The sequence below is a fragment of the Pimephales promelas genome, chromosome 25, assembly GCF_988280905.1.
Source record: "Pimephales promelas chromosome 25, fPimPro1.hap1.1, whole genome shotgun sequence".
NCBI classification, from domain to species: domain Eukaryota; kingdom Metazoa; phylum Chordata; class Actinopteri; order Cypriniformes; family Leuciscidae; genus Pimephales; species Pimephales promelas.
The window spans coordinates 12,701,676-12,726,541 of NC_142793.1; the positions used below are offsets into that span (position 1 = coordinate 12,701,676).

A 24,866-nucleotide genomic window follows, 5' to 3' on the forward strand; every position below is an offset into this window, starting at 1 on the left:
AGAGGGGGTGAGTGTAAGTGCACAGCTATGCGAGTGTGACCAGCTCAAACTAGTTCGGAGAAACACAAAGAGCAGCAGAGATCATAGAGAGCTGAACGCAAGACACGCTCACAGCACATCATCATATTCACAGCAATAAGGCAAGTACATCCTCATCATCCTCATTATAACCCAGCAACGGCTATTATTAACCAGCAGTGATGTTTCACGACGCTCCGCGTTTGAATAATAGCTAACGTGTGATAAATAATGCAAATATCTACCTGCGATTGACCCTGATATTTTTCTATAGGATTCTATTATCGTTATTTATTTCGTTTTATTTGTATACGTTTTGCTGCGATACTATTCCGTATTGATATTTTTATTTATGTTTTTGGCGTATTTATGATGTGACATGATAAAAGGGGGCGTATGGTCCGTATCACAATAACAAACGCGTCAATCGCGTTTCCGTTTTTTAGATCATAAAATAGATAATTTGTGTTCTATATGAGAATATTTCCTGAGTTTAGTATTAAAGCGACGATATTAGGTTTAACTTAACACCGTCACCATCGCTGTGTATTCTAGTTGAATTTAATGGCGGATGTCTCTTTAAATAGTTGTTTTCATTCTGTAATAAATAGAGCCGTGGAGTTTTTGTTTTCGTGTGCAAAAAGGCTCTTTAATGCTGTCAGGGAAAATGATGCACTGTGAAGAGCCAAAGAGGTGACCAGCTGCCAGCAAACTGCTGACCCACTTCTCCAAACCAGAACCAAATGGATACGCCAGGCCTCGCACTTTCATTCTGATGGGGGACGAAAAGCTCCAGATGCGGTTGAACTTTGTGCTCCTTGAGGAAGTTCTCAAAATGTCCGGTTCTGCATTTATCAAAGGCAGCATCCCACGTCCCTTCTTTCATCAACAGAGCGGGGTTTGTCCTCCAATGCAAATAGGCTTATATTCAAAGGAGTGAGGGGAGGCCCACCCCCCTCCTCAAGACACAGCATGGGATCTGTGTTCGGCCTCTTTCAGAGAGGGAAGCAAAACGGGCGAGCTCCTGCTTTGTTCGGAGCCAGTGAATCAGGCTCCTCTAAGGCCCAGCTGAAGGTCTTTGAGTGCTTGGCCTCTCTCTCTCCCCTGAGGAGGAGGAGGAAGAGGAGGAGGGGGGGACCCCTGCTGACCGCTCCGCTGTTTCTCCTCACACAAAAGTCCGACCCCGAGGAGCCCTTCACATTTATGACTGACTGAAGAATGGAGCCGTGCCGCTGGGCTGCGCCTTGAAAGGAGCCTGTTTTAATGGAGGCAGGAAAAGAATGAAAAGGAGAAGTGCTGCGTGCTTTTTTTTTCCCTTCAAGAAAAGAGGAAAATATATTGAGGCCGAGGCTCTTTTATGGAGTCGCACTCAGCGAGCTGCTAGGATGGCGTAGTAGGACATTGTGTACACAGTGTCTTTAATTCAGAGTCAGACAGTACAAACGAAAACTCAAGTCACAAGACTATAGCCACGTTCAGGGTTGTCGTTGTTAAATAAAACTAAACTGTTTAAAACGTATCTTTTGTTAATTGAAATGAAGCTAAAATACCATGTAAATATTAGATGGAAAATTTCAACAAAAAAAAACCTCTTGAAAACAGGTTTCAAGGTGCAAGTTTTTGTCCGTGTAAACTACAAAAACTTGAATTTGTTAAAAAGACAGTGACGTCAAGCGTATTATTATGTGTTCAGTCTATAGACCTTATGAAGCCCCGCCCCTTTTCAGCTCTGCGCTCGTTGTCTTTTGACTTCCGGTCTGTATTTTCACAGCGATCTTGCATAGGTATGAATGAACTGCTCGTAAAAAAATTTCCTGGTCGACATTTGTTAAGACATCTACTTTACAATGCTTATGATAAACATTACAATGCTCATGATAACTTTTGTTAACTCTACAATAAGTAAATCCACTTCACCAGCTAATTACTCCTCGACAGCGACGCCATAGAAATATAAAGAGCGACCGAAAAAAAAAAGTTGAAAGACAATATTCTAAAGATGACGGCGCCCACGTTTCTCTGGTGAATAAGGTCTATAGGCGAGTATTGTTTCTTTACAAAATCCAAAATCAAATACTTCCCAACTATGTAGTATGCAAAAAAAAAAAAAAAAACATGTCGTAATACACATATTATTCGAAAAACAGTAGGCGAAACGTTTCTGGATGACCTACTACTTCCAGCGAGATTCTGAAGTGCGTATTCGATGGACACTTTACTATCCCATGATGCCACGGGAGAGGATTTACGAATGGGAGTGAAGCGAAGTAACTGACGCTGGTAGTTTACGTGACAGAAACAACATGGCGGATGTAGTACGTCCAAATTCATACTTCCCACATTTATACTATATAGAACGTCCTTAACAGTTGCAATGTAAATTAAAATTCAATAAGTAGTACATATGGTGCGTTCTATTATAGCCAACGAACCGACTCGGACCTCGGATATGACTTCACGCCCATGCTTCAAGCATTCTATTATGTTTTGCGTGTCGGAGAAAAAAAATGGACGCCACCCGGAAAGCTGTTGTAATGTTAGCACTGGCCGAGTACCAGGCACTTACATTAAAAAAATATATTATGACTTCACCTTATCAAAACGCAAGCCATTTGAACTTGAAAATGTTCACTTTATTTCATGTTTTTCATGTTAATCTTCTGTTAGCAATGCTAGCAACGTTAGCAATTGCACTCACAACAACCGATTCCCATACCTACAGGGGACGCAGTAATACGAGTGATTATACTCGTCATTCAAAATACCAAAGCAGTTCAAAAACAACGAAAACAATTCATACATGTCGCAGGGGGCGCAGTCATCTTGAATTCCGAAATGGAATTCTTGCTCGGTGTCCTCACGGTTGTCCGATGTAGGGGCGAGGAAAGGGGGCGTGTTGCTAGGCAACGTCTGTCGTCCGATTCGGATCTCCGAGACGGATGAATAATAGAACGCACCATTAGTCAGTATGCGATTTTGAACCTAGCGAAAATGACATCGCCATCTACTGGCCTGGATGTATGATACAGTGTTCGCGGATCCGTGTGTATGTGGACTGTTTTGACAACATTGTACGTGAAACTTTTCAAAATCACAATTAAATAGTAAAAGTATATAAATAATACTAAATTAATATTCATAAAAAAGTTTCAAGGTTTCATCTGAACGTAATGTCTGCTGTATTCACAGAATGCGGAGTTTATTCTCTATAGCGCTTGTGCTGCTGGTGGTGTTGATGATCACCGTGGAAGCCAGTATGAAGAAAAAAGGTTCTTATCTTTTACAAAATGATGCAATGCATATTCTTTTTGTGTGATATCATTACTAACGGTTTTCTATTTCGCGACAGAAAAGGGCAAAGAGGCCAAAGCAGATGCTGAGTGCAGCGAATGGCAGTATGGGAAATGTGTTCCCAACAGCGGCGACTGCGGCGCTGGCATTCGGGAGGCGACCTGCAACGAACAGACAAAGAAAACCAAGTGCAAAGTCCCATGCAACTGGAAGAAGGACTTTGGCGGTAAGAAGTTTTACATGTCCAGATATGAATCAAACATAAATGCATTTCTACAGTCTAATTTGCGCTTTGTTTTAAGCTGACTGCAAGTACAAGTTTGGTCGTTGGGCCGAATGCGACACTACCACAGGAACCAGAAGCAGGTCGGGGCAATTGAAGAAGGCACTGTTCAACGCTGAATGCCAGACCACCATTAAAGTGTCCAAACCTTGCACCCCAAAGACCCCCAAACCCAAGGGGGGCGAGAAGAAGAAAGGAAAAGGGAAAGAAAACTAACTTGAAGACCACCCCAACTGCCCCATTGCCCACTCAGTGGTACATTCCTATGTGACACTCCCAAATCCTCCAAAAGTTGAATGCTGAGAGGAAAAAAAACTGTAGCCCTACCTGTTGTTTTTATTTCCACTTTCTTCGTTTTGTAATTAGTACATGTATGTGTCTATGCTGTTGTAATTTGATCACTGTAGCAAATTTTTAATTGTAATTGACTTTGCATGTAAAAAAATAGGCCGCAGCAAATCTGTCGTCTAACAAATTGTCTTTACTAAAAGAGAAAACCCCTAATTACATCCCTAAAAGAAAGTATTTGTAAATTACAACAAATCGAATTGAAGACGATTTCTGTACGTTATAATGCTTAAACGAACAGTTCCGGGAAGTAACGGCCTATATAAAGTATCTATGTTTATAAATGTTTATGGTTTTAGATTTGATGGATGTACAATCAAATTTACAACACTAACTTCTACAGGTTGTGAATAAATGAAAGTGTATTTTCAATAATATTTTCTGGTGCCTTTTTAAAAAGATTTTTTTGTTCAACTTGGGAATTAACATTTAACATGCAATTTTAAATATTGTTACGATTGAGGACATGATTTACACAAATGTGTTTGGTTTTTGTTTCATGAATGAGAACCAAAGTGTTTTTACTCATTTATTGTGCAAACAGTAACAGTCTTACAAACTTAAAAATGTATTTGCGATATATCAGGAAGAAGAACTATGGAAGCTTGTTTCCAACACAGAATAAAAAATATAAAAGGTAATTGCGATACTGACTTTATCTCAGAACTGCATGATATAAACTCACAATTACTCCGACTTTATAACTCAATAAGTGTTTGTTTTTTTTCCCGTCAGAATTGGACTTTATAACTTGAAATTGCGAGTTTATATTTAAAAATTCAGAGAAAAGTCATCAGAATTGTGAGTTACAAAGTCAAAATTGCGATTCTGACTATAAACTAATAACTAATTCTGACTAATAACTGAAGATGAAAACTCGCAAAAAAGTCGCAATTGGAGGAAATAAACTTCCATACAAAACAAATGCAATTTCAGTGACATGATAAATATCAAATAACTGAACCAACATGTTTATTTTCACTTTAGTAAACCACCATCAAAACAAGAATCAGGGTCTTCTCTAATTTGTTGCATTGATTTACATATTTACATAAGAATGCACTTGCGAACAACTTTACGATACAAATCCATGCAATATCAGCAACATGCAAAACAGTGCATACCTCAACTTATTTACACTTTTGGTTCTAGTAAACTAACATTGCACTCATAAAAATAAAAATGCACTCACACACAGCTTAAAAATGACTTTAAGATACTTCATAAAGTTGTACAAGTAATGTTTGCGACATCAGCACGATAAACATCCACAACCTCAACCAACGCATTTATTTTCCCTTTTGGCTCTGGTAAAACTGTTTCACAGTCACGAAGACGATTTTAGCGAATCAGGTTCCTCATTGCTTGGTCAGGAATCGTTGATGAGACACTGAAGATTTGATGAAGTCCAGCTCATTTTAACGTCAGATTACTGAACTTGCACATCAACAGTCGTTTAAAGGTTCTTTTGAAGGTGGCGTTACAGAGCGCGTAGCATACTGGATTAACCGTGCTGTTGACGTAACACAGGAAGTAGCCCACCATCCAAAGAACTTCAGGGACACACCAGCGGCAGAAGGTACCAATCAGAACCATAACACTATAGGGCGTCCAGGTGACGATGAAGGCTAGAAGAACGGCAAGGACTGTCTTGGTCACCTTCCTCTCTCTCAGAGCCTTCCGTCTGGCATTATTGGAGATGGCCTTGGACGTTTGCCGTTGAACCTGAACGGTAGTAGGGTTTGGAAAACAGTGAGGTTGCGTTGTCCCGCTAGTTTCCGTACACCCGGTCAAGCTTTTTGGTCTCACAGTTTCTCCAGCCAGCCCTCGGTCTTCCGCAGAGGCATCATGGCTTGAATCCAAGGAGTAGTCCATTTTGCTGAACTCTACGGAAGGCATGCTGCAGAGTCGTTTGCTTCTCACAAGGTCTGAATCTTGTTTGAATGAACACGTTTCATCTGGTTTGATGTCATTCACTAGGTCAGGGTTTGCGCTAGATGTTCCTTCACTTGTCTTGGATGGTTTAAGCAAGTTTGCAGATTCGGACTTCAACTTACAAACCCGTCTCTGACTGGCTAGGGATATCCGTGAGTACAGAACCGTCATTATTACAACAGGAATGTAGAATGCTGGGATGGTGGTTGCCAGGGTCACAGCAGGGTTAGCGAGTAGCAGGATGTAACATTGTCCCTCCGGGACCTTGCTTTTGTCCCTTCCAGACTGCCAAAGTAGGATAGCAGGAGCCCATAGAAGCAAAGACAGCAACCACGCCGCAGCGATCATCATCCCGGCCCACTTTGCGGTACGTTTGGTTGGGTAACTCAAAGGCCGGGTTACACAGAAGTACCGGTCAAAGCAAATCAGAAGGAGGTTCATCACCGAGGCGTTACTGACCACGTAATCCACAACCAACCACAAGTTGCACATCTGTGGCCCCAAAGGCCAGTATCCCTTTACGGCGTAAACAAGGTAGAGATTCATGGAGAAGGCACCGACGACAAGGTCTGAGCAAGCAAGACTAAAAAGGAAGTAGTTGTTGATGGTTCGGAGATTGCGGTTGACTTTGATTGAAAGCAGAACCAGGACGTTGCCTAGGACTGTTAGAAGGTTGATGCAGCTAGTGATAAGTATGATGACGACCACCCCTACAGTCCCAAGAGCACGACGTGATCTTCCCGACAACAAGTGCGAATCTTCGGGCAAGGGACTGTGCGTGCTGCTGTTGAGCATGCTGGAGGAACTCGTGGAGGAGCCTGCGACAAGAAAACGACCGATAATCATAAACCAAGTGGCACAGAGGCATTTAACTTGACATGAGCAAAACTGAACACTAGTATATACACTACTCTTCAAATGTTAATATACCAAAAACAAATCTAATACATAGAATTTAAGATATAAAAACAAATTTATAACTCTAACATGGTCCCTTCAGCAAACTTACCGTTGAAAGCGAACCATTCCAAGTTCCTTGACCAAACGTCAGATCCAGTCTCCATGATCTCCTGCTCAGTCTGATCGAGAGAACAACTGGGAGGACTTTTAATTCCTCAAACAGTAACACCCATCCTCACCTTCTGAACACATAACCAGGAGGAAGTTATCCAACCTCTTTGAGCTGTATCAATATTACACTGAATTTACGGGAAGATGATCAAAGTGGAACGATAGTATTACAGCCGAATTCCTCCTAGTTTTGTGCTGCCTCTTTAGAGCATGTACGCCTAATACAGTTCCCGTCCTCTGAAGAGGAAGGCAGCACTTGCATAACAGATGGAATCTAATTACCTGACCAGTAATGCAGCTCCACAGCTGTGTCACATATTTTATTAATTATAATTCTATTAGAATATTTTATTACCTTTTCTCATGTTCATATCAAACGTACTACAACAAATCACAGATGTTTCCAAATGTAAAGTTAAGGGCTGTCAAACGATTAATCACATCCAAAATAAAAGTGTGTTTACATAATATACACTACCGGTCAAAAGCTTTAGATCAGTAAGATTTTTTATGTTTTTAAATGAAGTCTCTTCTGCTCACCAAGGCTGCTTTATTTGATGAAAAAAAAATGACAGTAATATTGTGAAATATTATGACAATTTAAAATGACTGTTTTCTATTTTAATATATTTAAAAATGTAATTTGAAAGCTGAATTTTCAACATTATTACTGTTGCTGATTACACATCAGTTTTCAGTGTCACATGATCCTTCAGAAATCATTCTAATATGCTGATTTTATGCTCAAAAAACAAATTATTATTTTCAATGTTGAAAACAGTCGTGTACCATTTTCCTAACATTTTTCTAACATTATAAATGTCTTTACTGTAACTTTTGATCAATTTAACTCATCCTTGATGATTAAAAGTATTTTCTAATTTATTTCCCCCCAAAATAAAAAATAAATTCTTACTGACCCCAAACTTTTGAATGATGGTAGTGATTAATGTTACAAAAGCTTTCCATTTCAGATCAATTCTGTTCTTTTGAACTTTCTATTCATCAAAGAATCCTGAAATAAAAAACTGTTTTCAACATGGATAATAATCATTAATGTTTCTTGAGCATCATATTATATAATAATTTCTGTAGGATCATGTGATACTGAAGACTGGAGTAATGATGCTGTAAATTCAGCTTTGATCACAGGAATAAATTACACATCACTATATAATATTCACATAGAAAACCGCTGTTTTAAATTGTAATAATATTTCACAATATTACTGTTTTTTTGTTGTTGTTTTTTGAATAGAAGAGACTTCTTTTAAAAACATAAAAAATCTTACCGATCTAAAACTTTTGACTGGATATACTATATTATGCAAACACAAACTTTTATTTTGGATGCGATTAATCGCGATTAATCGTTTGATAGCCCTAGTAAAGCTGTAATGAGGATGCTGGGATTTGGGCAGAGGCCCATTGATTCACACCAAGGACAAAAACTATAATGAATGATTATAATAATACTTTTAAATATAAATGAATAGCAGAGCCCACATCACAACTACAACAATATCGTGGATGCTAATTGTTGTTATAGTTATCGTTCTTGGTGTGTGAACAGGCTTTATGTTTCATGTAAACATTGAAACTAGTTTGCATAAAGACAATTAAGCATGAGCATATAGGGTGATTAAAAATTGTGAATAAACAACAATAAATATATAAAATATAGTATTATAAAAATAAGAAATTGTTAATACCAATTACAGTAAAGAGAATTTGGAGGAAATGTGCATAATTGTCATTACTGTAATTGGTCTTTTACTATGAAATTTTTATTGTAATTTCCACTATTTTCGGCGATTATCATTGCTGTCGTAGAGTTTTATTTTATTTTATTACATTACAGTAAAAAAATATGGCGCAAATCATACTTTTATAGATATTTTAGAAAAGTAATATGGATAGGTTCTCAAAAGGTTTCATGAGTTAATAATATCTAATAAATAAATGTCAAAAACAACTGAATTAATTTCCATATCCCCATTTTATTAAAACTCTCATAATCCTCATTACCACAGGATCTTTGGTGTCCCACGAAATTCTTTTACAACACCTCATCCTCATTTTCACTAAATAAAGAACCAACTACACATTTATGTTAAGTCATAACAACACATCCCTCTTGTCTGGGCAAGAGTAGGAAGTCGAATTCTGGTCTTTTCCACTATCATGACTTAAGCTAAGGTACCGATCCAGCAGTGAAAGCATATACACAACCACACATCCAACAAGAACACAGTTACAGTTTTTAAAATGTCACACTTTCGGTCGCCGTCAGCTATTCTCATCCGAACACATGAATTGTCCTAAAAGTCTAAAACAAACCCTGCATAAAGCAACTTCATAAAAATAATGGTGTGCATATGGTCAAAAATGAGGTGTCCTTAAATGATGGTACAAGATATTTAGTATGTTCTCAATGGAGTTTAAAGTAAAAAGGTCCTTCTTTCTTATCATAGGATTGCATTTGTCATTCACACAAAGAGTAAAATAAATAATCGAAATGACAGCCAACACAACCAGACTTTTACCAATTTTTCTACCAATTACTAAAACACTGAACATTCAAAAGGCTTATGAAGAAGGAGCTATTCCTGTATTGTCAGCTTTTTTGTGGTTCAGTAAGGAGAAGACTCCCCAAGGCACTGAACACATTGAAAAACACCAAAGGGTATGTGGTTTCTGAGAGGTTCCTCAGCTGCCATTGCTTGCAATGAGATCACATCCACAAACTTTCAAAAAACAAACCCTTCCTATCGGGGACCGTTTTTTTTTAATACAAAAAAGCTAATTCAAGCCAAGCAGCTAAAAAAAAAAAATCTTTTTGCACAAATAATAATTTTATAAATGCTTGTTAATGAAAGGCCTGTGACAACTGGCAACTCATCGCTAGAGTTGACCAATCGAACACAAGAATCTAAACGAGCACAACAGAACGTACAAGGCAAGTGTCATTTAAAAAAAAAAAAAACATCCCGAAATATGGATTTAAGTTTTTTCTTCTTGATTTATCATCTCTACATTTACAATGCTACATTTATGTATAATAAAACTCTGTAGGTTCAGTGGCAGAAACTCACAGACATAGACATCCACGCATACAAACAGTGTCCGTCCTCAGTGACTCTGCAGTGTGCGCGTATAGGGCCGCCACTGTCCTAAGTGTCCAAAAAAATGCTCTTTTATGGGTTATTCAAGTGTTTATTGCACGTAAGCCAGATCTAAAATAGAGATACGTCTGGTTTATCGTCTGTAACATTATTCTCGGTGAAATGGTGCTTAAGTGCAATCGCTTGCCATTTGCGCAAGTTGCTTGTTGCGTTTGGTAGAGTGGAATGAAACCCTCGGCCAATCGGTTGACTCAAGGAGAATTGACAATCAGTAGCTGAATTGCGCAAGAATTGTAACGTCTTACATTTCGGTTCTGACTCTGAGATATCACATCAGTAGGATTCGTACAAACGCATCAGGGATTTAAATCGCATAAACTGACCCATACACATAGGTTAGCGGTCACAAATGTATAAAAGCCCAATAAAAACTGCTCAGCGTACCAAAATTTCACTTATTGTGCATGTGCGCTGGACAGCCAACATGCTAATTCGCCTAAGCCTCGTCTCCTCGTTTATAAGCTCTGGAACTGGACACACATGCAGATATGAGAGATCTGAACCAGCATGAGGGTTCTTGAACTGATTTTTCCATCCAATGGACAATCACAGACAACATGCTTCCAAAAGTGTATTTTTCAATCGACAGATAAATAAATTCTAATTAAAACCATCATAAAATTCGACATCTGGAAGTTTAGTGGGACACGTTCACGCACAGTCTGAGAACAAAGCAGATGTTGTTCTAGACACTGATCAACCGGATGACTGGAAATCACATTATCGCAAACAAAAAAAAAAACAATCACGTCAAGCATAATCTCTGAATTTGAACACAAAAAAAAAACGTTTTTTTGAGAGTTAGTGTTAAGTCTTTACTGCGTTACAGTTCCTCAGACAACGGACCCCACTGGATCCAAATGAATCGGTAAGGACACGCCCCCAGACACAACTGGCACTTTGATTGGCTGATGATTATTCTCGGAGCTTGAAAGGGTGGTTAACTACGACCGTGTAATTCCGTAAGGATTCAAGTATGATGCCCTTTCTCGCATGGAATGATGTAATGTCAGACTCGACCTTGAAAGGAAGAAAAATTAAAACTTAAGTGCAACACGCAAGTGCAATAATGATGCTTCCCCAAAGCGAGAATCTATCGTTTTGTCGGAAAGGGTGAGGTTGACGCCTCCCAGTTAAGGAGACGGCATTAAAAACTTGGCACTCATTAATTCCCAAATAAGGCCAGAGTGAGAGGAGTCAGAACCGAGGCGGGAAGTTCAGTCGCTCCGCCCCCAAACATTATGTCCCGTCATTGTAACAAAGGCTCCACCACGAAAAGCAGACCAGTTTTGAGACGTTCGTCTCAATGACAACCAGACGCTAGACTATCTGCCATACAGGTCATCAGGATAATCTCGGCTCCGGCTTTCACTGTAGCTGTTATGGTCATTGTTATTGTTGTTGCTATGGTTAGACATATTCAAACCGCTCGGGGATGGGTGATCGCCTTGATGATCGGCAAACAAGTCTGGCTCAACCATAGGAGACACCCTCGCGACCTCAGAGCGAGTTGTAAACTGTGGCGGAAGCGGGGCGCCGCTGGACCCTGATGGTCCAGGAAGTTCTAGAGAGTCTACCATGGGTTCAGTGCGAAAAAGAGATGGGACAGTGAGTCCAGGAGGCGTTTCCGCGGTTGGGTTTCCCACCTGAGTCGTCCTGACCGAGGTCTGCGAGCCACGGTGAATCCGATGGCTGACCACGATGTTGTTTCCGAAGCCACCCATCGAGGCCATAGTAGTGCTGCGTTCCCGCTGGACCACGGCCGTCATCCCTCCTTCAGCCATTAGGCGGCGGATGCGAGACAGCGCGTCTTCTCCCGGACCCGGCTCGGCTGCGGAGTCCGCTAAGATCAACCAGACACAACAGTGAGACGCTCATATCAGATAACGACAAAAACAAACTTAACCAAACTGGATTCATTTCAGAACATGGGAAATTAGAGGGCAGAGCAAACAGAATTAAGATGAGTAATTTATTTATGTTAATTATGTTTTATCTGAATAGCACACACACATATCTTGGTCTTAGTTGACTAAAGTAAAAAAAACAAAAAACAGCCCAGCAACAATTAGGTCTTAGCGAGTTATCCATTATCTCTCCATGTGTGCACACTGGGGCCCATTAAACCGAGAAAACGAGGGTGCAAATGAAATTAGACCAGCTAACAGCAGGTAATAAAGCACTTGAAACAGTAATAACAGTGTAAAGCCCTCGGTAGGACACAACACAGATCTCAGAGAGGTCAGACGACAGAGGAAGAGACAGGATGAGAAAGAGTGAGACAAAGCAGTTACCGTGATATGTGGGGGGCAAGTTTGTCCGGTTCAGCGACCCCTCTGAAACCGAAGCCTGAATCGGTGTGTGTAACAGTGTGTGTGTCGTCTCTGGGTGTGTGTGTCTCTCAGTGCTGGTGCTGGCCACCTGAACCGCTGTAAGAGGAACACATTTGGCAGCTATGAGTGGACAATCAATATTACTGAACTTGGTTACAAAAAAAAATTTAACTGGAGCGTTATAGATATCCGTTACAATCACTATGGCCTTGAGCAAGACACTCAGCGCAGGTCTGTCATTAGTGGCATTACAACTCAGCGACATATACATGTATATATATATATATATATATATATATATATACACACACAAATACTTTTTTCTTCCACTAGTGGCCTTTTAGATACCACTGAATACTTTAGTTTTTATGTATGTATAAAAATATATGTATGTCAAATGATTAAAATATTTAATCGCGATTAATCGCATTAATGTCATAGTTAACTAGCGATTAATAGCATATTTTTATCTATTCTAAATGTCTCTTGATTTCTTTTTGTCCCATTATTTTTTTTTCTCATTTTAATGCTCTTATCAACATGGAAAAGTGGATCGGCTTGCTTTGTGCAAATGTTTTTTTTATTGACAACAACATTATCATATACTGTGTTCAAATTCACAATAAAAAAAATCTCACTTGGAGCAAATAATCTCTCACACAATGTAACACTATCCATCAATAAAAGGGTGAAAGAAATACTGACGAGGTCCTGATATTGACAAGGGGGCGGAGAATTCGCATCAGCATCAAGAGGTATTTCAGACTGAACGTGCTGCGATGATAATAGCTCAGTTCACAACGACAAAACACACAGATCACTTTGGTCTTGTCAATGGAACCATTTTGGCAACTTTTTAGTAAAGTAAAGTTTCCATTCAGAATCTTATTGGCATCCATTTCGGCGTCTCGCACTCGTCATCCACTCAAAACGTAACGTTAGCCTAATATTTAGCCGGCTAGCAAGCCCAAAGGTTTGTGTGCGGCGTGCCTGTTGCTTTGTTTCCGGTCTAGCTAGATCTGCTTGCGCTTTGGTCGGCGAAGCAACAAAACGTCCTCGCGCGGCACAACAAGCCATTGAAATGAATGGGTTTCATAGCGCAGCGCCGCACATGCCGCGTCCTGTTGCAAAAGCAAGTGAAAGAAAACTACAAAGTTTGCTAGGCCAAAAATACCGCTAATCGCAAAATCAAAAAATTAACACCATTAAAATGGGTTTGCGTTAACGCCGTTAATAACGTGTTTAACTGACACCCCTAAAATTAAATAAAATGTTATATCATAACCCCATATTTTTTCACTGTATATTCATTCCTGGATTAGTGGATTAAAAAAAAAGTGGATTTAGTGCAAATTACATTCATGCAAAAGTCTTACTGTGTCTGGATGTGTATGCGTTCTGGAAGGTACTAGCTGGAGGATGTTCTCTCTCCGTCTGGGTCTCGGCATTCTGCAGTCGCACCACTGGTGTCTGTGTGCCCTGTGAGGTCACAGAAGGCGCGGCCTGACGTGGCTGCAGGCCAATAGCGTTCATGAGGCCCATGTCCCGGTCAAATCGCCAGCCGGACCTGCTTGTCCTGTAAGAAATATACAACAAATGATCATTTTCAGGATTTATGAATAATCACTGGATTAAGATATAACAAGCTATGAGTTATGAATTCAGATTCAGTTCGTTTCTGACCCTGGGCGCTCCACTCCACGGGTTCGGCTGCTGCTGTTGACAGTAAACAAAGAATCCGAGTTCAGATCCGACGGACTGTCTCCATCACTGCGGAAATCACTGACAACAAAACAGATATTTTTGACATCGTTATCTTGTTTACACATACTTCACTTCAGGTTATCTATCACCTCGAAGGTATTCTCAGCCTCAGACGTCACACTAGATTGGTTGAATTCTACAGGATTTCCGGCAGACGTGTCTCACATTTTTAATGGTCAGACTGGAAACAAAGCGATCGTGACGCAAAAATCGCCTCAAAGAAGAAGAAATCTGTCGTGTTTACAACTGTGATTAAGCACTTATGATCAACTAAACACTATAAATTTGCACAATGTTCTTGAATTTATTAGATGCACGCCGTTCTGTCAAAGTAAGGGACTTTATATTTCCACAGCCCTAAACGCGACGTGTAACAACACTAACTGTGATTGGTTGCTTTACATGTCGGTCAGATGTCCTCTTGGGCAGTCCTTGGACAAAAGTCACGATAAAGTCCAGACCTTCTGCCATCACTCTGAAGGTCTGGCTACATAAGACTAACGACCCTAAACACGACGATGAGCAAAAACAAACTATGATTGGTTGCTTTACATGCAAGTCAGATGGCCTCTGGGTGGTCCTTGGCCAGTATAAGCAGCTTTGGATTCAAGACGTTCTGCTATCCGTCTGAAGGTCTGGTTACACGAGACTACCCCTAAGGGATTCATTTTGTGATCATGACTGGCTGATCACAGCTAAGCTAATCACCAAATTTTTAAGTGAATAAACGGACATTAAATATATTTTATCATGTGAGTGATACAAGATACACACTACTACGTAGGGTATTGGTTGTTGAAGGTAGAACGGCCAATCAGAAACAAGTATTCCTGCAGATCTCGCAGTATGCTTTTAAAACCAGTAATATACACAAGATTTGACCAAATTACAAAATTTAACAAGCGAACGGCAAAGCACCAATGGAATTATTGTGACATACTCCATCTGTCCGCGTGGGCCGTGATCGGATTATAAACCCATCAGTTTGGGGGAGAATTCCTTGAAAGCGATGAGCTGCAAAAGTCATGGGGCACAGGGGTAATGTGGCCTGTAACCTTGTTAAAAAACAATAATGGCTTTTTTCCATTTGAACACCCGAGTTTCCTGCCACTAATGAAGAAGGTAATCTAATGAAAGGCGGCTTCAGGTAACACTGATTTATTAAAAGTCCTCATATAGTCCACATTTGAAAACTGACACTGATCTGGGATCAGGAACTTGACTATGTAATTGTTAAAGATGAAGATGATTTATAATGAATCAACTCTCTGGGTATTTGGCATTTTTAATCAATATTGACATGTGCTCTGGAACGGGTTTATGAAAATTACTGGTTGTAAAAACGCAGCTTTTATTGCGCTGTTAAACTGGGTTTGGCGTTCTCTGTAATTTCCATGGCTCCTGTGCTTCACAGTGGCACTTGTTTTGTTTTTCTTTGATGGATGGTGGTGTGGCGTACTGGTTAAAGCCAAAAAGTTAACTATCACTATCATTTGCAAAAGCTAGCATTTCTCTACAGAGGAAGTATTTTAAACAGGGCTGTTGACTTAACATGTTAATCTAATTAATTAGTTATTAGGTATAATTTAGGCATTTAATGCACACACCAGACGTACAAAGGTCATCTTGCATTTCATTAGAAAATGCCCCTGTATGAGTTCTCATATTTATATGACATAGTTAAGCAATATCACACAAGTGCCGTTTCTGTCCAGAATAACATAAGCGCAACTGTGATATTAATTTAAATTCATTTTGTTATATTGTAGACTCAATTTTCAAAATTACCTATTAGAATTTGACACTATTAGCTTAACAACATGCTAACTCATGTAAAACTTGTAGACAGTACCCAGCAAGGCATCTCAATAGGTTTTAGATTTATTGTTGCCATAAGCATAACACTTAGTCTTTATAATAATGGATCAAAACATTTGGTAAATTAATTTTACGATTTGATAAGGACATTCAAATTTGCTAAGGACTAAAGATATGCATGTGGAGCAGATGGTGTACTGGGTGATGTGATGGTTGTTTTAGCTGGGTGTTTACTTACACTGGCCTGCAGATAACCAGATCGCCCTTATTGGTTCCGTAAGCCAATCCCATGCCTGGCTCTGGAAGCCACCGGGCTGAGTTAATACTGACGTGTCTCCTTTGGTCTGGAGCCATGGGGTACACCACATTAAACATCATCTGCAGGATGCCAAGAGAAAACGGACCATTAAAAAAAACACGGAAGGCAGATCTTAATCGATCTTTATGGCTTTGTTGGGTCTATGAATAAAAAATCAGCATAAATACCAGTTTAAACCTAATAATAGAGTTTCTTTTATCATTTCCTGTCCAGGTTTGTATTTATTGAAAAATAAGTGGTATTTTCAGGCTCTTACTCTAATGGAGGTCTCTCCTCCGTGTGGCTGCTGCAGACGGAACACTTGCGCCACCATGTGGTCAGTGGTGGGATGGAGCAGGATCCGTCTGGAGGCCAGTCCTACCATTACGTAGCAGCCCATGGGTGAAAGACTCACTGAGATTGCATTTGGACCTGAGATGCAAGTTTAAAAACAAAACAAAAAATCACTATTTTTTTTAAACTAAGCCAGAATTGTCACACGGTTACTGCCAAACCTATGGAAGGCCTGAACCGCAACATAAAATCTTCGCATTTCGAGATTCAAGTCGAACTGTTTCAGGATTAAAGTCATAAAAAAGCCACAGAAGTGTGTGCATTCATGACAGTGCGTTTGTGTAAAGAAATGCACTTGTGAAGTCGAACTGCCATGGATTAACACAAAACAGTAGCATTTTTTGTGAACTGCTCGTCTAGTCAACACTATCTGGGTCGAGAACACAACACCGTCTCTTCACCGTAAATACGTTCTGGATACATCTTAAGTGCATCATTCTGTATCCAATCATTTGGCCGGATCCTGTGATTTCCTAAGATTTAATAACCACTAATGGTTGAGGAGAGATTCCCTGATATGATTGTAAAGCGCTTTGAGTGTAGGCCTAGCAGATATATGAAAGCGCTATATAAATGCCCCATTCATTCATAAAGCTGGATTTCTCCATCCAGTCTGAAAAGTGTTTCCGTGTTGGTTTTTCTATAGGCTAAAGTCTATTCCGGCGCAGTATATTTTATAACGTCCTATGATGGTAACGTGGTAGATTGGCGTCTGTTGAATTTCCTTTGATGAACCAAAACACACACACAGACAGTGTGAAACTCGCTATTGGCCATTATGAATGCCTGTGAGTGTGTGCGGCAATGTGAGACAATGGAGCTTCTACGTAAGACTGTATTCTCGTACTCTCGTCTCTCTCTGAATATTTCGACTATAATCTCGACATTTTTCGACTTTAATCTCGAAATGCTAGATGATTTTTTTGTAGGTCAAACCCAAAAGTTATTGGTTAATTTAAATAGTTTGGTGAACTGTTTCTTAACACCGACCGAATCTCTTGGTGTAGAGCATTTCTCCAAGATTATGGGGAGCAAGGGAGTAGACGGCCAGGATGCCCTCATCTGCAAAACCCCGCTGGCTGCTGGGAATGAACACGGCCAGCAGCTGCCCGTCAGCTGAAATATCACAGCTGGCATCGTTGTAGATCTTACAGTGAGGAACCAACACATTCACAGTGGCTAAAATAAAATAAAAAAATAAAAAAGAGAGACAAATATGATGAAATAAGATAAACAAACGTTAAAAGTAAAACTTTCTAGCTACCACTTCAGAGAATGTCAAGCAAAAATTGATGTATCAGCTCAAAACCAGTAGAATTTGGAAGAACGCACCATTGCTGATCTCCGGAAGGTCAAACTTGGTGAAATCCCACCACTGCAGCCTATAAGTGGTGTTGGCAATGTTACTGGCCACAGCTGACTGGCCGTCACCTATAGATGCTCCTGCAACAGAGCATTATGGGTAGATCTATTTAATTCTCTTTAGCTTGTTCAATACCACTAGTTGTATAGAGTTTCTGACCTTATGGGCTAAAAATGATTCAGAATGCTTCATAAAATAAACAGAATAAGAAAGTCAAAATAAAAAGAAACTTCCTGTTGTACCTGCTAATACTCTGTTGATAGAGGAGTGAGTGGCCAGGCCTGACTGACCCCTTTCATGGAAGAGTCCAGCATAAGGCAAGTACTCCGGTAACAGAAACCTCCTTCAAACAAAAACATGAATCAAATATATTAGCATAAACATATCAAATTGGTACAATACATTACATTTTTTTCAAAGAATTGTATATTTTCACTCAGCAAGGATGCCCTCAATTGATCAAAAGTGACAGTAAAGACATTTAAAAAAAATAAATGCTAATAATTTTTATTTAAATAAATGAACTTTCTATTTATTAAAGTATTAGGCTAAAGAACGGCTTTCAACATTGATGATAAGAACGGTTTCTTGAACAGCAAATCATCAAATTTTAGAATGATATCTGAAGGATCATGTGACCGAAGACTGGAGTAATAATACCAGAAAAATAAAATTTAAAATATATTAAAATAAAAACTTTTTACTCAAATAAAATGCAACATCAGTGAGTAAAAGAGACTTCTTTTTAAAAAAACAAAAACATTTAAATGGCAGTATATGACACTGACCTTGGAACAAAGCGGCCGAGTGAGGGGGCCGACATTCGAGCATTGCGGGGCATTCTGTGTCTTGTCCTGTCTCCAGGATCTCTGTGACAACAGGAGAAAAGAAATATTAACCACTTTCCTTTTTAATACAACATTAAAATAGATTCACATAACGATAAATGTAAAGTAATATATATGCGTTTAATCGTGAGTATTATCTGACTCACTCGATGTCCTCATAATCTCCATCACTGGCTTCCGGTGGCGTGGAGGATGGGTTGTTGGACTGGCTTTCCGCTTGAGAGTTTGAGAGAGTCCGTAGGCGATTCTGCAGTGAACGCTGGCGTATGCTTTCTCTCCGAGACAGATATTGGATCATCCTTTGAGCATAGTAAGCAGCTGGAGACAGCCTGAGGAGATGTGGAAGAGGGAAAGAGGGGGTCAAACTCTGAAATCACAGCCCAACAATCAGCCTTGACTTTGTACATACGGGTTTGTACTGGAGAGTAACTGTTTCCAAACGGGTACCTGGCAGGATCTGGGTATATCGGATGATCTCTGGAGCCAGACATATCATATCGAGAGAATGGAAACAGCGACGATTCCAATAACCTCCTAATGCAAAAGATGAGAAATATATAAGTAACAGCAAAGACACTGTGAAGGTTAGATCACATTTACCGTTGTTTTACGGGCGAAATCCAGTTGTTTTAATAGGAATACACACAACCTGGAATTTTAAGTAAGGGCAAAAGATTTCCCAATTGAATCAAGTTGGTCAAGCAAGTTCCCCATGTTGACCATCAGAAAAGAAAATTTCACTAACGTGATCGCACCTTAAAGCTACACTGTGTGATTTTTACCCCCATCTAGGGGTGAAAAGGTATATGACCATCCAGTGAATATTAGTTTCTGTTCCTCTCAATTCCGATTTCGTTTTAACTCCTACGGTGGCCAAAGTAGTCCAAGATTATCATGGCTTCCAGTTCGACCTCGTCCATGAGCGTTAACTCAAACGTAAACGCGAAAGCCGAAGCTTGAATTAACGGTTATGTCCCTCTTTGGCTAATGTACAATCAAGATGGAGGGGCAACATGGCGACCGACCTTACCTGTATATATTTTCACTGGCATAATATACACTCACGAAGAACGAAGTAAATACACATTAACGAACACATATATTTTTGAAATAACTAAGTGTTTTTAGCAAAGAATAAACTAAAAGAGTTACACAGTGTAGCTTTAATAACCAAATTTGCATGTGTATATATTTTCTTCCTCACCTCCTGAGTGAGTCCTCGTCCGGATTATCAACAGGCACCTCTGGGTTTAAGGCGTCTTGCGCTGCCTCAGAAGAAGCGCTGGCCGTTGGTTGCCGGTACACACTTTCCCACTGTCCTGTCTCCTGATTGTACACCAGACCCATGGGCTGCTGCTCCTGTAGCCCAGATGAGGCCTCGCTCAACTCCATAGGCCTCATCTCAGGGGCTCGGGATTCCACTCGCGCACCCTGACCCGGGTCCTCAAACGGAGGAACCGAAAGCGGCCAGGATGGTCCGTCTTGAGAAGAAGAAGAGGTCTGTCCAGAACGTTCCCATCTCTGGGTGTCATGGTTGAAGGTGAGGAGGTTGTGGCACGAACGGCAGCGATTGGGGTGGTTTTGTGAGGGGCCTGCGACCGTGTCTCCATTTCCAGTGTGGGAAGAGCCGTTATGCGAAGGACCGGGTCGATCCGTGTCCATGCTACTGTTGAGCAGCTCCTGCATGGGTCCTGGTCCACCTGCCACCTCTCGGCTGCCACCAGGTCGCTCTAATTCCTGCATGCGCTCATATTCCATGAAGTAACGGCTCAGGTTGCACTGCAGGACATTGCGTATGGAGGCGGGATTGTTGCGTTGAGTGTTGTCGTAGAAAGGGTGATGGCCGCTACTTGTGCCATCATTGGCTCGTCCCCGGTTGGGATCCATGCCAGGTAGGACTAGCCCCCGCCCTTCCGTAGCAGATGTGTATATGGGTGATGAAGAGGAACCATCGGGGAACCTGCGGAGGGAGAGGAGATCCATTGACGAGGAGCTCGTCCTAGGAGGGGGCACCACACCCCTTCCGCCAATGCTTTCCACCCCAATCGCACCTAACCCATGTTCATGTCCCGTGCTCAGCAGACTACCAGACCAATCAGCCCCAGGGAGAGGCCCGGGCACCTGGGACCCCAAGGGATCAATAGTCCTAAGAGGCAAGAGACCCCGATGGGTAGAGTTCCCTGCAGTCCCGCTGAACACACTGCTAAAAGCAGAAGGTCGATCCGTGGAGGTGCGGGTCTGGCTGGGGGCGGGCGAGAAGGCGGAGAGGCCCGACTGAGTCTGCGTTTGAGGCGAATCCATAGGCTGGAGGCCTGCCGGATTCTGTGTGAATAAGTTCCGCGTGGCGGCGCAGCGATTGCAAAGGCAGCCCAGACCCAAATGCTGAGTGCAGCCCTGTGAGGCCGAGCGGTCACTCGGTTCCGTCCGCACCGGGTACTGGAACCGAGGTATGCTGGGAGGCTCACGGGGCTCCGGGGCGGGACGGGACTGATCGCCGGCCTGTGCCCCAGAAGAGCGAGAGGACAAAATGTGCAGGAAATTGTGCAGGATGGGCGTGCGGCGTACAGGTGGGGAGCGTAGAAGAGACCGTTGGCGGAACAAAGCCATCTCCATACTGTCCATGGGACCTTCAGAGTCATCTTCATTCTACACAAATATAGTAAAAACACTTATGAAATTACATTCATCACTTTCTGTAAAGGGACATGCACCTGTAAAGGGACATTACAGCTATTTTGACAGTCAAAAGTGTCATTTCTAACCTGCTGGTTGGATGGGTTCACAATAGCTGTCAAGAGATTATGACCTAGAGGATCAAATCTCACCAACCTGGCCAAAATAAAAGAAAATTGAGGATGAACAATTTTGAAAAATCATTAATTCATAAAGTCAACATCAGTTGGCATTAACAACCCATTTCACTTGTACAATGTGAAATTTTAAACTAGTAAAGGAGAGAAAAAAAACACATTACACATTAATGATTATGAAAATAAACAGGAAATATGGTCAATTCATGTTAACCACTATGACATAAACAGGATTGCTTCCCCACCGGACACGTTCTGTCTCGCTGGCGGTCTTGACCACAGCAAAAGGTTCGGGTCGGCTCCAGTCCCAGAAGTGAAGTTCGTTGTTAGTGGCGATGAGGAGGAGCTGAGCTGTGGGGTGGAACGCTAGAGAAGCGATGGCAACATTACTCTCTGTGAACCAGCTCTCGCTACCACCCTGGGAATGGGAAAAAACATCCACAACGTTTATTTAAACAGCAATTTCTAAGCCAGGTATACATGTTGATGACTTGCAAATGGATCAGACCAGAAAAACTGCTTTGAGCTGCTACTGAACAGTATGAAAATCAAACACAAATTTACACGCAAGATAAGAATGTTTGCGTAAGAGGAAGGTCCACACATCTTAGGAACAAGTAAACCATTAAACAAAGACTGATTCTCACATGCAGGTCCCAAATGCGGACTTCTCCATCAAGGCACCCAGAGGCAACCAGGCCAGGGATGGTGGGGTGAAAGGTCACACACCAAGGTGTGCGTCGATGGCCCACCAAAGAGTGCAGGCACTTTCCTGTTTTCACATCTGTGATGTAGATGTTGTGGTTGACGTGGGTTGAGGCCACAAGGTTCCTTAAAACAAAAGTAAACACAACATCAGAAAATGAGGCAAATCACAAGTAATTTAACGCAGAAACACCCCAATGCAGAACATGAGATCCACGGGGAGGAGTCGGATCACGATCCAAGGGGTGGGTTTAGGGATCAGGGGGCGGAGTTGCTTAGGTTTAGGTGTATGTAAGGTGGGAGGAGTTGGATCTGGATCCGACTCCTCCCCATGGATTTCATGTTCCGCAGTGAGGACCATCTTATTTAACATCCAGTGTTTTTTTGTTGTAAATTTTGTTACCTATCTGGACTGAAGGCCAGCAGGAAGGTTGAACGTGGATTATCCGGCAACTCTACTTTCTGTAGAAATCAATGAGATAATATTACACACATTACCCTCAGTGAACTCTCAGGGCCAAATAAAGACTATTAAAATAATAAAATAATAGAATTCATAATAAATTAGAATAATAACAAAGAAATATTAAAATTGGTAATTGTATTAATATTATTTATATTCAATCTAACAATTAAAATGCAAAATTTGCTAAAAATGCAGGCATTATTTCTACAGTAAAACAGGAACATGCATATTACTATGATTACCAAATTGTTATCAGATATGGATGCCACCAATCCTAATTTTCTAAATGTTTTGTATATTCATCCTTTTTAAAAAGCAACTACCAGTATACACAATATACACTGGAACCTAAGGATCTAAAATTTCATTAACTACTCTCATTGAAAAACACACACATATATATATATATATATATATATATATATAATGATTTGACCATCATGAATTACCAGAGGAAAGCCTGTATTGAGGAGGAGGGTCTTTTTTCAATATTCTCTGCTGCAAAAATTGAGTCTTCATTCTGATTCTCTAAAATCTTGAACTGGTCTTTATAGTAACATCTGCTGAGTGTAGGTCAGAAAGAACCATTAGAGACATTAAGGTTGATATCCTACCTGGCTCTGCCATTTCATCCAGCGCGTTCGGTCTTCCACCAGCTGCTGCAGGAGCCGCTGGGTGCCCAGCATGCGAGCTCCTCGCTCTCGACCCGACAGGATCAGCACAGAGTTCCTGTTCTGCAAAGCCATTTTTCCTCTCTAGTGCTCCACGGCCCGGGCGGCCTTCCTCGCACACGGGCCGGACACTAACTCAGCAGCACGCCGGCCATGCAGACTGGTGGATGGATACAAAGCTTAAATCAACACACAGCAATCTATTGGTCTGCAAAAATCATAATAATCACCGGAGAGTGACCAAGAGCAAGTTCAGTGTTTATCTCCTGTATTTCAACACACAGAGACATGAAACAATAAATGACAGCTTAACTACAGACAGATATCTGTACAGAACTGACTGATCATCCAACAAAACCCTTTATTTCAAAGTAAATGGCAAAACAATACCTACTGAGTACAGCTGTTTTGCAGATCTGTTGTGGCTCCAAAGGGCCCAACAATCAAACCCATCAAGCATCACTCTACCATCTTTTACATGACATATCAGCAAAAGGAAAACCTTATGGGTTTTTAGCCATGATATTACACAAAAACTTTACTTTTGATGCGGTCATATTACGTATGTACGTTGTGGGGACAATTAAAGCCCTATCAGCTGTGCTGAACCATGTAAACAAACAAGCCATTTAAATCCACACCATGCCTGTGAAATTTTCATTCACATTTGTTCAACAGCAAAACAGACACAACAAAATATGCCCATAAACAGCATAAATAAAGGAATCAAATATGTTTTCTTGTCGTGTGACTAACAATAACTCACTGCCGTGCCCGCCCAAATATGGAAACTGAACAGAAGCTAACTTACAGTGTTAGCCACCGTTTATTCGCTATAAACATTATTTTGTTTTAACATATTTTAATTATAAAAGTACCACATATACACACATAACCGCAAACACGCTCTAGATGTTTTGAAACACAGATTAAACCGTGAATCGATATTTTACATACCTGTTCTGTTGTGTTTGTCAGTGAAATGTCATCGAAGGCGCTGTTAGCCTCTTAGCCTGTTAGCCGAGCTAGATCGTTGTTAACTGACCTGGAATGACAACCGACCGATCCGAAGCGGTGAGCAGATTGCATTCATGTCATTTAGGAGTATCTCAAACAAACCGTTCGGATTGACGTGACATTGAGAGGATGTTTTGGGGTAGCTATAGATGAAATGATGCTAGCTAACTGGTTTGTGTGTAGCTCGGCGTAAGCAGGCATACTAATCAAGAGAAGACTGCATTGAGCTACTTTAGGTCGGTTAATCGATTGCAGAGAGGATTGCACCTCCATGACAGGTGAATTCGG

At 40.8% G+C, this 24,866-nt stretch overlaps 3 protein-coding genes across 3 annotated transcripts; 1 reads left to right on the top strand and 2 right to left on the bottom strand.

Annotated features, from left to right (window-relative positions):
* Positions 1-17: 17 nt before the first annotated feature.
* Positions 18-4,315, top strand: mdkb (midkine b). The gene is made up of 4 exons (XM_039666027.2): positions 18-140; positions 3,208-3,287; positions 3,368-3,535; positions 3,612-4,315. Exons 2-4 carry the CDS (start codon positions 3,209-3,211, stop codon positions 3,806-3,808), a joined length of 444 nt encoding a protein of 147 aa, XP_039521961.1. The 5' UTR covers positions 18-140; position 3,208; the 3' UTR covers positions 3,809-4,315.
* On the bottom strand, positions 3,923-7,696 carry chrm4b (cholinergic receptor, muscarinic 4b). The gene is made up of 2 exons (XM_039666026.2): positions 6,885-7,696; positions 3,923-6,693 (listed from the first exon to the last, which is right to left on the bottom strand). Exons 1-2 carry the CDS (start codon positions 6,937-6,939, stop codon positions 5,354-5,356), a joined length of 1,395 nt encoding a protein of 464 aa, XP_039521960.2. The 5' UTR covers positions 6,940-7,696; the 3' UTR covers positions 3,923-5,353.
* A 1,230-nt stretch (positions 7,697-8,926) lies between these two features.
* Positions 8,927-24,793, bottom strand: ambra1b (autophagy and beclin 1 regulator 1b). Its single transcript, XM_039666025.2, has 19 exons — positions 24,519-24,793; positions 23,505-23,721; positions 22,828-22,886; positions 22,367-22,550; positions 21,965-22,137; positions 21,672-21,738; positions 20,114-21,555; positions 19,357-19,443; positions 19,056-19,238; positions 18,850-18,930; positions 18,304-18,404; positions 18,031-18,141; positions 17,689-17,877; positions 16,622-16,776; positions 16,285-16,424; positions 14,148-14,246; positions 13,841-14,040; positions 12,426-12,560; positions 8,927-11,974 (listed from the first exon to the last, which is right to left on the bottom strand). The coding sequence occupies exons 2-19, from the start codon at positions 23,634-23,636 to the stop codon at positions 11,457-11,459; spliced, it is 4,056 nt and encodes a 1,351-aa protein (XP_039521959.2). The 5' UTR covers positions 23,637-23,721; positions 24,519-24,793; the 3' UTR covers positions 8,927-11,456.
* Between the last annotated feature and the right edge of the window lie 73 nt (positions 24,794-24,866).